Source organism: Hemitrygon akajei, chromosome 23 (genome assembly GCF_048418815.1).
Source record: "Hemitrygon akajei chromosome 23, sHemAka1.3, whole genome shotgun sequence".
Lineage (NCBI taxonomy): Eukaryota > Metazoa > Chordata > Chondrichthyes > Myliobatiformes > Dasyatidae > Hemitrygon > Hemitrygon akajei.
Genome location: NC_133146.1, coordinates 59,460,548 through 59,474,868, shown reverse-complemented (window position 1 = coordinate 59,474,868; position 14,321 = coordinate 59,460,548). Strand labels below are relative to the sequence as shown.

The window sequence follows — 14,321 nt, the reverse complement described above, 5'->3', positions numbered from 1 at the left end:
TAATTTATGGACCGGTTCAAGTGGTTTGGTGTTTTTCTTATCTTTTGCTTAGTGGAGCTTTGTGCATTCTTTCTGTTTATCTACATAGTCATTGAGTTGAGGGCGGTTAAAAATCACAACAATAACCTCACCACTGGCAAGTCATTACATTGAAGCCAGTGTCTGCTGCTGAAACTTCACTCCTTGCTGATCTAGAGATAAGTGACCTGATGAACACTGCCTATGACGGAATGGTTTATTGTCCCACGTTAATGCTCAGACCGAGGGTTTAACAACGCTGCAGTTGAGCTGAATACTTACTGTGTTCACAGTGGACTCCCTCCCAGCCTTCACACTCACAATGGTATCTTCCAGCGTGAAGTATGCATTCCCCGCCGTTCATACATGGATTAGGTTTGCACAAGTTGACTGGCTGCTTGGCCACTGTTAAAATAATGCAGAAACATGTTCACCAAAACTGTCAACATATTTTCCACTGATGTAATTCCTTACGTTCATCACCTTCCAAATCAGCTCTTATCTTTCCCATGCATTCCATTTCCCTATCGTAAGCCATCTCTTTTACGCGCCATAATCTTTTCTCTAGGTAATAAACCACCCTAATCCTTTAATCCAACCAGCCTTTAGCTTTGAAAAGAAGGTGGCGGGGTTGGGAATTCATGTAATATATTCCAACATTAATCAATTGACTGAAACAATAAGCATCCTATTCAATTCACAAAAGGGACTGAAAACTGCAGAGTAATTAATCACAATTATTGAGTGCAATCAGTGAAAACACTTGACATCAGCACAAATATATCCTTATATACAGGATTATGATTTGAACTTGCATTTATAGAAAATAATAATTTTTAGTTCACTGTGTTTTGAAATACCACGATGGTCAGTAGAATGTACTAGCAATTCCCATTGGAGTTATGAATGTTTTTCACTAAAACATTGTAGAAAAGCTAGGTTCATACAAGTCTCAATATCGATCAGGCTCTACCTGATCTGGCAAATGATCAAATACATTAATGTGTGCTGTTCAGTACACCTGCACCAGGCAATTTTTCTCATGGAATACATTTGATTATAAGCTGGCTCCATAATTGATTAAATCGAATTTGTAGAGGACCTTTTAATTAAAAAAGTTACCCATTTATTCTAGTTGCAATTATTAAGAAAACCATGGTCCATCCAAAACAAAAGATATGTGTCCGTAAAAGCACTTTCCTGTGTTTTCAAATAATGACAAAAAGAAGAAATGTGCAGTTATGTAAGGAATTATTATTCAAACTGTAGCACGGACAATGCATAGCATTACTCTTCTGCTTATATAAATGCACTAGAAATATGCAAGCTCCAGAACACATAATTCAAATGACATACTGTGGCTTGTATAGTTCTTAAAGTAGGTGTGCTTCTTTTAAAGATCTAAACTGTAAACTCAGTTAAGAGACAGATTCAAAGTTATCTCCAAGTTCAAAAAGGCTTCAACTTTTGAAGTGCAAGCCTATACTTTCCGAGAAAAGAGCACGTTGCAAAGTCAAAAAAGATCAAAGGTAAAAATCCTCACACACTAAACACATTTTCAAAACATGTTTTGTTGTCATAAACCACTAATAACACAGTGCAACAAATTCAGAGGGATCAAATAGCTCCTCTGGTTTTAAGGTAGCCCCAACTGGTTTACCATATGACTTTGCAACACCTTTACAAACTGGCCCATTACAGTTCCATTCTGGATTGGCATGGTGGTATTGATTCTCCTTTCAATGCATGAAATCACTGAGTAATTCTGCTATACGGGCTTGTGTAATGAGAGTTAAAGGAGCATTCATATCGCAATCTTATAAACATGGTCAGCTCACAGCAAGGATCATAGTAGAAGTTAAATTACTGAACTGGCAATGCTGATGCTCAGATTAAAGGTCTGGAAACACCATGACAATGTCCTGATTATATTCATTCCTTATTTTAAATAAAGAGGTCAGCTAGCCTGCATAGCCTGTTACACACCCATTTTGGAAAAAATGCAAGAAATATTCTTGGTCAATAACTTTATACTTCATTTTAAAACTATCACTTTACTACTGAATGTAGTAGCCATATTTTGATGACTTTCCAACTGGTCAAACAGACCATAAGACTTAGAAGCAGAATTAGGTCATTTACCTATTGAGTCTACTCCACCACTGCACCATGGATGATTTATTACCCCTCTCAATTCTATTCTCCTCCCTTCTCTCCATAACCTTTGGCACCCTGACTAATCACATACCTATCAACCTCCACTTTAAATATACTCAATGACTTGGCCTCCATAGATTCACCACCATCTGGCTAAAGAAACTTCATCCACTTCTCTGTTCTCAATCGATGTCTCCCTATTCTGAGACTACACACTCTGCTCCTCGAGGAAAAGTGCCCTCCAGATCCACTCTTTCTAGGTCTTTGAATATTCAACAGGTTTCAGTGAAATCCCCCTCATTCTTCTGAACTCCAACGGCCCAGAGACATCAAACACTCCGCATACATTAACACTTACATTCTCAGAATCATTCTCGTGAACCTCCTCTAGACTCGCCGCAATGCCAGCACACTTTAGGTAAGCGGCACAAAACTGCTCACAATACTCCCAGTGCAGTCTGAGCAATGCCTTATAAAGCCTCAGCATTATTACATCCTTGCTGTTATGTTCTAGACCTCTTGAAATGAATGCTAACATTGCATTTTCCTTCCTCATCACTGACTCAACCTGTAAGTTAACCTTCAGGGAATTAGAACAATAGAACATTACAGCACAGAAACAGGCCTTTTGGCCCTTCTTGGCTGTGCCGAACCATTTTTACTGCCTAGTCCCACTGACCTGCACCTGGCCCATATCCCTCCATACACCTCTCGTCCATGTACATTCTGTACAATGACTCCAAAGTTCGTTTGCACATCAGATTTTTGAATTTTCTCCCTGGTTAGAACATAGTCTACACATTTACTTCTTCTACCAAGAACCATAAAAGTTGGAATTGCCCTTTGTGGAAGATTCAGCCTGGTCACTTTTACCATAAAGTTGTGCTCAAGATGACTGAATAACATCAGAAGGAAAAATATGTTGGAGGTATAAAATAATTAACTGATGCAGTTATTTAACTCAAAGTTATTGTGATTACAAGACAAATTGATACCAATAGTCATCTAAATATCATTTGTGAAATGTAATCTTAGAGTAGGAAAATCACCTCAACATAACCTACCAAATCTAAACTTCTCTGTTGTATTCCACATCCAACTTACTTTGATAAATCCGTTTACTTGGATGGAGATACTTCTCTACCAAAGGAGATGTAAGGCACTCCTTCCCTCTGCCAGCCTGCAGGTCACTATTTGGCAAGGTGTAGCACCTGCTCAGTGGCCCCCTCCCCACTGATCAGGGTCACATGAAGCTATGGGAACAGGTGGCGGACGGTTGTATGAGCAGATGGTGTATATCACAAGTCCTGGTTATGCGACTACTGATGCCAGACAGACAGCCTCTGAAGGGTATCGATAATAGTTGGGTTCATTGGTCTAGTAAAAGACACTGCCCAGAAGGAGGCAATGGCAAACCGCTTCTGTAGAAAAGTCTGCCAAGAACAATCATGGTCATGGAAGGACCATGATTTCTGACGTCATACGACATGGCACATAACAAGCCAACAAATCAGTTCACTATAATTTTTCAACAGTGTGTTACTTTGAATTTAAAATAGGTCTTAAAAAAGAGGGAGAAGTGGAGAGATCTAGAATCATACTTCCTGACTTTTGGTATACCAATGAGAAAATGGGAAGGCTCATAGTCCTTGGTAGCTTGTAAGATGAAAGAAGGTATGGAGACTTACTCATTTAGTGAGATAGAATTCCACTTCCTGCTCGTTTAGTACCAATAAGTTACACTCTTGGAACTTTTGACTGATTAGGAAATTACTTATTCTTATACATTTGAATCTCATTACTGATTAGCGAATTACCTTTTTATAAGAACACTAGAACATTAGAAAGTTTTTGACAAGAACCGGCCAATTTGTTCAACAAAGTTTGCCAAATTTCTATTCACATAGTGTATTGAAATAACTAATTAGTTTAGAGTTGAACATCCCTAAAGTACCTCTCTCAACGACACATCTAGGTAGTTTGTTCCATGTGTCCACAACTCTGTGTAAAGAAATGCTTCCTAACGTTAGTCTGGTTATGTTCAGTATGTGATACTTCCCCATGTCACTTTGAGACTACAAACTATCCAAGTCTATTTCTAGTTCCAGATGTGTAATTCAGTTATGTGTCCTTATTGCAGTTACCATCTGCTAACTTTTATTTTAAATTTCCTTTTGTCTGTGCACCAATATTAGTTCACCTGCATTTTATATATTTCTGTTGATAATGTTTAGTTTGAGTATTAACACTGAAGGTCGGTGTGCCAATGGCTTCTTGAACTTTATTATAACTTGCTGATAGATTTACAGTAAATGCATTGTTGATATTATCTGCCAGATCTATCAAGGCAGAAGGCGTTGAATGCTGACACTATCCAAAACTGAAGTCTTACAAGAGTTCTCAGCTAGAGGAGTGCAGTAGGTTGTTCCAATTACAACAAACCTGGCTGCAAGTGAGTGAAAAAAAAATCAAGGGTGGAGAAAGATTAACTCATTCTCTCTTTTTAAGTTGAGTTGGTAGTAAGAAAGGCAATGTTAGTATTTATTTCAAGAGGACAAGAGCATAAGAGCAAATATGTAATGCTGAGGCTTTATATGGCATTGGCCTGACAGCACTTGGGGAATTGTGAACAGTTTTGGGTCACTTATCTAAGAATAAACATTGGAGAGGTTCCAGAGAGGTTCAAAAGAACGATTCTGGAAATGAAAGGGTTAACATGCTTGACCCATTTGATGGTTCTGGGCTTGTACTCTCTGGAATTCTGAAGCATGAAGGGGGATCTCAGTGAAACCTATCAAACATTGAAAGGCTTTGATAGACAAATCCTCAAGACCTTCTACTGGGGTACCATTGAGAGCATCCTGACTGGCTGTATCACTGCCTGGTACGGGAACTGCACCAACCTTGATCACTGGGCACTGCAGAGAGTGGTACGGACAGCCCAGCACATCTGTGAATGTGAGCTTCCCTCCATTGAGGACATTTACTTCAGCAGGAAGGCCTGGGAGATCATTGGGGACACCAGTCACCCCAACCATAAACTGTTTCAGCTGCTTCCGTCTGGCAAACGGTACCGCAACATTAAAGCCAGGACCAACAGGCTATGGGACAGCTTCTTTCTACAAGCCATTAAAATTCATGTCTGTACATTGCAACAGAGTCACAACACAAAGATTATTACTCCCTCATGTTGTGAGACAGACGTAAGATTTAAATAAATACAATTAATTCAGTTCTTTGTGAGTGGATCTGATAAGGATGCTTCTTGTAGTAGGTGAGCCTAGAACGAGAGGACACAGCCTCAAAATGAAGGGCTGTCCATTCAGATCAGAGATGAGAAGGAATTTCTTTAGCCAGAGAGTGGACAATCTATGGACCATGGTCGGCTTTTGAGGCCAAATCATTGGGTATATTTAAGGTGGAAGTTGGTAGGTTCATGATTAGTCAGAGCATCAAAGGTTATGGAGAGAAGGCAAGAGAATGGGGTTGAGAGGGATAATTTATCAGCCATGATGGAATGGTAGAGCAGATTCAATGGGCTTCATGACCTCCTTCTGCCCCGATGCCTTATGGGTTTAAATTTAGCTCTTTAAAAATGAAAGTAACATATAAAAATGCGAGCTTTCCCTGAACTCCGAAGGGCATGGACTTCTTACTGTTCTGTAGATTTGTTAAGTATGTCTGCAGAAAAATAATCTCAAGGTTGTGTGTGGTGACATGTATGTACTCTGATAATAAATTTATTTTGAACTTTGAACTTACTGGGATAGACTCTAGTGGGTGCATAGTACTTTCCAGTATCTTTCCGAGTTGCTATTATTGAAGTATATGCTCTGCCAGTTAGCATTAGTGGATATTTCTCCTCACCTAATGCTTCCAGCTGGAGACTTGCCATAGGAAGAAGTTTCTTCACACTCTGGTTGTCGTCATAGTCATGGAGTCAACACGCAAACAGGCCCTCCAGCCGACCGGGCTAGTCCCATCTGTCTGTGTTTGGCCTATAGTGTAGCAGTTAGCACAACGCTACTGCAGCTCAGGGCTTTGGAGTTCAGACTTCAATCCCGGTGTCCTCGGTAAGGAGTTTGTATGTCCACCCCGTGAAATGTGTGCTCCATTTTCTTCTCACATTCCAATGACATACCGTTTTATCGGTTAATTGGTCATTGTACATTGTCCTATGATTAGGCTAGGGTTAAATCAAAGGTAGCTGGGTGGCATGGCTTGAAGGGCCAGAAGGATTTGCTCCACACGGTAACTCAATAAATAAATTAACTTCTAGTATCCATGTACTTACCTGGATGGTTTTGAATGTTCCTAATGTGCCCACCTCAACTACTGTTTCTGGGGGCTCACATCAAATACACACTACCCTTTGCATGAAGAAGCTGCCTCAACATCCCTTGTAAATCTCTTGCCTTTGGTCTTCAACCTACCTGTATACTTTCTGTTTTAACACCCACTCCCCTCAAAAACAAGGTGTGCTTTCACCCTGTACTCTCCTCTTAAATACGTTTCTACAATCACCATTCTATCTCCTATACTCTTAATTTGTTATATGCCGTGTCCTATGACGTGGACAATGATGGTCTTTCCATGACCATGACAACTCTTGGCAAATTTTTCTACAGAATTGGTTTGCCATTGCTTTCTTCTGGGCAGTGACTTTACAAGGCGGGTGACCCCAGCCATTATCAATACTCTTCGGAAGTTGTCTGCCTGGTGTCAGTGGTCGCATAACCAGAACTTGTGATATGCACCAGGGGCTCATACAGCCATCCACCACCTGCTCCCATGGCCTCACGTGACCCTGATCAGGGGGCTCAGCAGGTGCTGCACCTTGCCCAAGGGTGACCTACAGGCTAGAGAAGGAAGGTGCACCTTACACCTCCTTTGTTAGAGACATATCTTCAGACCATCACTCAAATCTCCTCATATACACCTCAAAACCTACACGTAGTGGTCCTGGCAGTGTACCAATCTAGTCACTTTGGGATCAAATCAGACCCTTGTTACAGATTTACTCTACTGCAAGTCACAATCAAATTCTCAAGGTAAACTTCTCTCTAGGCATTTGATTTAATTTAATTAACAACCATGAATTAAATATCTGACAGAATAATTAAAAAAAGACATTATGGAAATTCTTTTGGCAAGATGCATCTAATTACCTTCACAAATCCTGTGAGCAATGATTTCGTCAAAATATTTCAAATCCTCAAAGGATGGCACAGTTATCATGTAATTGGCAGAGCCAGCGATCCTTCGCAATGACTGCTTCTGCACATCACCGATACCTGCAGCAAAGACAGTGATGCCGTTGTTCCTTAGAGTCTGTGCAGGAACTGCTGCATCATCGGTGCTTGCTCCATCTGTTAGGACCACCACCACTTTATTCACACCAGGCCGGGCACCTTGTCGGACAGTCATCACATCATCGTAAATGTGAAGGAGAACACTGCCAGTGGAAGCAGTTCCGCCCAAATAAGGAGCTAAGTCAATGGCCTTCTGGAGGTTAATGCCTGAATCAAACGCATCAAGACCAAAAATTGTTCTCGAACTGCTGCCATAAATCACGAGGCCAACCTGAGTAATGTCACGGTTTATTTCAAACTGCATGGTGACAGCCTTCGTAAAATCTTTCACTTTATCAAAGTTGTCCTTTCCAACTCCAGATGATGCATCCAAAGCAAACACGAGATCTAAAGGCTGGGATAAGCATCCTGCACAGAAAGAGAGTTGGCACAGAATTAGAAATTCCCAGTAATGTAATAGTTCTTGGAACAGTACAGTACAAGCCCTTTGGTTCACGATGTTCCCCAACCTTTCAACCTACTCCAAATTCAATCTAACCCTTCCCTTCCACATAGCCCTACACTTTTCTTTCAGCCATGTACCTATCTAGGAGACTCTTAAATGTCCCTAATGTATCTGCCTCTAGCACTACTCCTGACAGCCCATTCCAAACACCTACCACTCTGAGTAAAAAGAAATCCATCCCTGACATCCCACCTATACTTGCCACCAATCAGCTTAACAGAATATTAATGATGTGCATTGACCACACTTACAAGGATTTTAAAAAGTAATAGAGTGTTCTCGAGTACAAATTCCAAGCGATAGGTTGAAAATTGCAGAGAATTAGAAGCAAGTCTACACATATAAATCCAAAGTCCACAAACATGAAGATTTAGGAAAGGATGTGGAAGCTTTGGAAAGGGTGCAAAGGAGATTTACCAGAATGCTGCCTGGATTAGAGATCATGCCTTATGAGGACAGGTTGAGCAAGTTAGGGTTATTGGCTTTGAAGTGAAGGAAGATGAGAGGAATATGATAAGAGACATAACTAAAGTAGATTGGCAGATACTCTTTTTCCCAGGGCAGAAATGGCTAGTAAGAGGTGACATAATTTTAAGGTGATTGGAGGAAAGTACGGGGGCGGGGAGTATCAGAGCTACATTTTTTACACAGATGCATGGAACATGTTGCCAAGGGGTGGTGCTAGAGGCATATACATTAGAGATACTTAAGAGACTCGTAGATAGGCACATGTGGCTGAAAGAAAAATAGAGGGTTATGGAGGAGGGAAGGGATAGCTTGACTCTAGAGTGGGTTAAAAGGTATGCACACTACCTTAGGCTAAAGAGCCTGCACTGTGCTATGGTGTTCTCTGTTCTACGATGCAGGGCCAGGGAAAACTGCAGGTATAAAAAGGCACGTGATGATGGGAAACCAGTACTATTCAACAGGACAACAGCTGTGTTACAAGCAAGTTTTTCATTGTACTTGTACTTGTGACAATACAAGTGACAATAAACTTGACTTGATGACTTGACTCGGTAAGGCAAGATACCTGTTATCCAGTATTCCACAAGTTTTACAATCATAAATGGGAAAAGCATAGAAAGAGTTAATTCTGGAGATTTCAGATATTTCAGACATAATGATTTCAGACATGAAGGGGCAAACAGAGGGTTAAGGAGGTCAACGTACAGCATCTGAAACTAAGTTTGGGGGTTAAAGAAAAGAGAGAAAGAGAAACAATTCTAGAAGAAGGAAAAGAAGTATTCTGGAGCATGAAGATGACCATGATATTTATTCAGATATGTATTACAACATCCAAAGAGAATGACCTTTGGATTCAGAAACTCACTCCTAAAGCATAAAGTGGTTTGAGGAATGAAGATAAGCATGGCTCCTACTAAACATCAACACGTAGTGGAGGACAAGTGCCAAGGTCAGAAATTGCAGGTTGACGATTAAAAGTAAAAGGAAATACACTAGATCCCTTAGTCTGATTGTAATAAATTACAAAAGTATGTTTAGGGCAGCAAAATGTTGTGGAGGGATTAGTAGGCTGAGTGAATAAGAGGCACACAGATACTGTTGGTGTGAAGGTGACACTGTGGGGTTGGCACACAGCATTCCTGACAGCACAAGGTATTAGGGAAAAACATATTCCTGAAGATGAAGAGAGCTTTGGCAAAAGTAGAAGAATCAATTATAGTTTTTTAAGAAGGAAGTTTTGTGGAGTTACTGTTCAGCTCACAAATTAGAACATATTGGCACCTCTCCCAGGATGTTTGTAATGTCAGAACATAGAACAGTAAAGTTATTAACCGGCACTGTGAATGCATTCCTTGCATTTTCTTGTAATGTGGATGTGATAAAAGAGTGTCTGTCAGACTAAACATGCAGAATATTTTGTCTGACAGACAGCCTAAGAGATCCAAATCAGAAAGTAATACTTTATACATAGTGCTGAGGTGATTTGTGATGATCTTGCAGTATTCCACATTTTCAGCTTTTACTCTCTATAAAGCGAATGCACAGTTGATTTGTAATAGAGTACAAATAGTTCCTCAGTCTTGATTAAAACCTACAGTGCTGACACTTGAAAGTCTGTAGATGCTGGAAATCCAAAGCAACACACAAAATGCTGGAGGAACTCAGCAGGTCAGGAAGCATCTACAGAAATGAAGGAACGGTCAATGTTTCACGAGTGAACTGGAAAGGGGAAGACAAAGGTTGGGGAGGGGAGGCCGAGGAGGCTAGCTAGAAGGTTCTGTTACTTTGCTTCCAAAATTCAGTCACTTAATGGAATACATTAAAACATTCCACTTTCATCACATTTAACAGAGGACAAATCTCTTCGCTGTCATTTGTATACTTTTCTTTATTTATAATAAAAATCCCTTGTCCTCTCTTATTAGCTTTCCTGGTTCCGTGACTGACTGGGTAGGCAAACAATGTCATTGGGCTACAGGTCTTTTAATATTTGGTAAGTTTCAGTGAGATCCCCACTCATCCTTTTAAACACTGCATGGTATGTAATGCAATGACACCAGTTATAATGTCATGTCTTCAATCTTACCATAGTGCTATCAGCTCAGCCAGATGAGGGACAGTTTAGGAAAGTGTTTATACCTTGATTGTCAATGTTGCAGATTTTTGTTCTTAGTTCAGGAATCTGATTGAAGAAATGTTGAGGATTTGAATATGTGACTGTACGCTGGGGATTTCCTGTAATTGCAACCAACTCTGACTGAAGACTGTGGCTTCCAACTGCAAGGAGGAAGACTTCTCGCTCTCTGGCATATTTGGCTGATTCAGCTGTGGAATCGTCTGCTTTTGAGTTTGTTAGTAGAATTAAAACGTGCGGACGGTCCTCATGAACATGTGGAACTGTTGATCTGGTTTTAAATCCAATCTGGGTGAGGTATTCTAAAGCCTTCCCAGTCTTTGTGCTGCCTCCTTTGAAACGCATCAGTTCAATCTTATGAGCAACATCTGATACATCATGGTGCAGTCCCATAGGCAATTCCATTTGGACTCCGTCACTGTACTGTGCCACACCTACGTTAATTTGACTGTCTGCAGTCAGCACAACCTGCAGAAATCTTTTTACAAAGGCTTTGTGCCGGAGAAATCCTTCAGGGGTTGCCTTGGCTGAGCCATCAATTAGCAGCAGAAGATCCACACTGCATTCAAGTCCTTGCTGTGGAGCTGTTAAAATTTAAAAAATATATAATAACAAGAAACACCGACAGTGGCAAAGCTTAACTAAAATTACAGACAGTAATTCAAAAGGATAATTTTTCTTTCCAGTAAAAAGACTGGACATTTGCCAGTCTTTGTTAAGTGTGGCTTTTCATGGATTCTATTGTGTCTCTTTGTCTTGTGGAAGACGAATCTCAAGGTTGTTTGTGGTATACATGCCTCAATAATAAATTTGAACTTTGATATTAAAAATTCATACTAAAATGAATTATGCATCAACAGAAAGGCAATATCGATAGCATTGCTCTGGCACAAACTCAAATATAATACTGTGCTTGGGCCTTTAATGCAAGTGTGTTAAATTGTTTCTTTCAGTCCTTTTAAAATCGGATTTCCTTGTGTTTTCTTGAACTTTTCATTATATTAAATAAAGGAATATGAAGGAGTTTTATTGTTCACCAACTAGTATTCAGCCAATGAAACAAAGTGGACTTTTAAGTGCCAAAAATATCAGCAAATGAAAGGCATAAAGCTGAAAATATAAAACATAATGAACATGTATTTTGAAAGAAAGCTTCATTCCTTCAAGGAATGCGACTTCAAACTGACTATTCTCCTGTGACTGTGTTAAAAGTTTGACATCAGACCACACATCGCCAGCAGACATTTAGGCAAAATCCAGTTATTAATAGTAATAATAACAACTATTTATAGAACACTTTTCATACAGATCGTGTAGCTCAAAGTGCTTTACAATGAGATCAAGGTTAAATAAATAGGTTTTGAGCTGGCATTTAAAAGTGTCAACTGAGTCTGCATCCCTTATAGTTTTACATATTGAATTCTACAGTTTAGGACCGTCATTCAAAAAAGCTGACTTAACAAATATCTTTTGAGGTAGATTATTTAAATTTAAGAAACTGGCAGAAAAAGACTTGAGAGCTCAAGTAGGATTATAAAACAAAAAGGATTCTTTGATGTACTGTGGTCTCAAGTAATCAATTCTAAAATATACAGGAAGCCAAGGCAGAATAGCTAGTACAGGAGTAATACGTTCCCTTATCCTGGTTTTGGTTACAGGTCCAGCAGCGGCATTCTGAATGAGTTGGAGCTTGTTAATGGGTTGATTTGAAAGGCCAGTAAAATGTATGTTGCAGTAATGTAGTCTATTCAATACAAACACATGAATTAAAGGAATGAATTACCATAAATAAATACAAAGAAAGTGTACGATTACACTAAAACATAATCAGAATCAGGTTTATTATCATCAGCATGTGTCATGAAATTTGTTAACTTAGCAGCAGCAGTTCAATGCAATACATAATATAGAAGAAGAAGAAAAATATAAAATGATAATAAATAAATAAATTACAGCATATGATAGATTTTAAGTAGATTTTAAAAATGTTTAAAAACAGAAGTACTATATATTAAAAAAGTGAGGTAGTGTCCAAGGGTTCGATGTCCATTTAGGAATCGGATGGCAGAGGGGAAGAAGTTGTTCCTGAATCGCTGAGTGTGTGCCTTCAGGCTTCTGTACCTCCTACTTGAGAGTAAGAAAAAAGCATGCCCTGGGTGCTGGAGATCCTTAATAATGGACACTGCCTTTCTGAGTCACTGGTCCTTGAAGATGTCCTGAGTACTTTGTAGGCTAGTACCCAAGATGGAGCTGACTAAATTTACAACCCTCTGCAACTTCTTAGTCCAGTGCAGTTGTCCCCCACCCCCATACCAAACAGTGATGCAGCCTGTTAGAATGCTCTCCACGGTACATCTATGGAAGTTTTTGTGTTTTTGTTGACATACCCAATCTCTTCAAAGTACTAATGAAGTATAGTTGCTGTCTTGCCTTCTTTATAGCTGCCTTAATATGTTGGGACCAAGTTAGGTCCTCAGAGATCTTGACACCCAGGAACTTAAAACTGCTCACTCTCCCGACTCCTGATCCCTCTATGAGGATTGGTATGTGTTCCTTCATCTTATCCTTTTGGAAGTCCACAATCAGCTCTTTCGTCTTACTGACATTGAGTGCCAGGCTGCTGCTGTGTCACCACATTTACCAAATATAATCATGGCAACTGTTTTAATAACTTCTGAGTATGGTGTACCCCTTTAAAGCAAAGAAAAACAAGATGATATTGAGCCTATGAACACTACCTCACTTTCTTTCTAGTATTTCTGTTTTTGCACTATTTTTAATCTAACTATTTAATATACACATATATATACTTACTGTAATTGATTTACTTATTTTTTCCATGTTATCATGTATTGCATTGTACTGCTAGCGCTAAGTTAACAAATTTCAAACATACGCCGGTGATAATAAACCTGATTTGGTTTCAATAATAGTTTAGGCATTAGGAAGTTTACAGTCTAATTTTCCTGGATGAATTAAAGTACAGCAATTTCAATATTCGATGATACACAAATTTTGTTGGAATGTACAATCTTCGTCATGAGTTTCAGCACTCAGCCATTAATTCAAACAATGGTAGATCAATTTTGAGATTACACAGAACTAGGTCAAACAAAAATAGAAACTGAAGGAACAGACAAACTCAACAACTCAGTCAGCACCTATGGAAAGAGGGATTGTCAATGATTCATGTTCAGCACTATTCATCTGATCCGAGAAAGAGAAAGAACAAGCTCCTTGAGGTAGCAAAGGGGGCAGGGAAAGGCAATTGATGCTGCATTGAGAATTTCTCTGATAGGATGAAATAATGTCCTATTTCAGGAGCAGCTAAGATCAGAGAAAATGTGTTGCTAATTGTGTAGAGACTGACTGCATACAAAAAGTAAATAAAGAGACAGCAGGCAAAAATGGCTAGTTCTTAATATAAATAAAATGAAAGGGTGAATTGTCTAAAGTTGGATAATTCAATATTGATTCTTTTATTTTTTTTCCTTTAATCTGTTGTACATTTTCTGTCAGACTACACAACATTAAACCAGCTGATGGTGTAGTGATGTCCGCAACAGACTTTGAAGTGAGTGGTCCCGGGTTCAAATCCAGCCAGTTCCTTACATGCTTTCCAGCTGTGCTGGATTGAACTTCGAGCTAGCAACTTGGTCTCAAAAAAAACAGGCAAATGCTAATGAAATGGCAAGGTTGGCACCTGATGAGCCACAAGGTGTAGAGA

The 14,321-nt window shown here is 39.4% G+C and overlaps 1 protein-coding gene across 1 annotated transcript in view; it reads right to left on the bottom strand.

Moving 5' to 3' along the window:
• vwa2 (von Willebrand factor A domain containing 2) overlaps nucleotides 1–14,321 on the bottom strand; it is a 64,895-nt gene that overhangs the window by 11,307 nt on the left and 39,267 nt on the right. The window contains exons 11-13 of the mRNA XM_073027810.1: nucleotides 10,600–11,178; nucleotides 7,344–7,895; nucleotides 301–423 (exon numbers count right to left, since the gene is read on the bottom strand). Of these exons, the coding sequence (XP_072883911.1) occupies nucleotides 301–423; nucleotides 7,344–7,895; nucleotides 10,600–11,178 (1,254 nt within the window). The remainder of the gene's footprint in view (nucleotides 1–300; nucleotides 424–7,343; nucleotides 7,896–10,599; nucleotides 11,179–14,321) is intronic.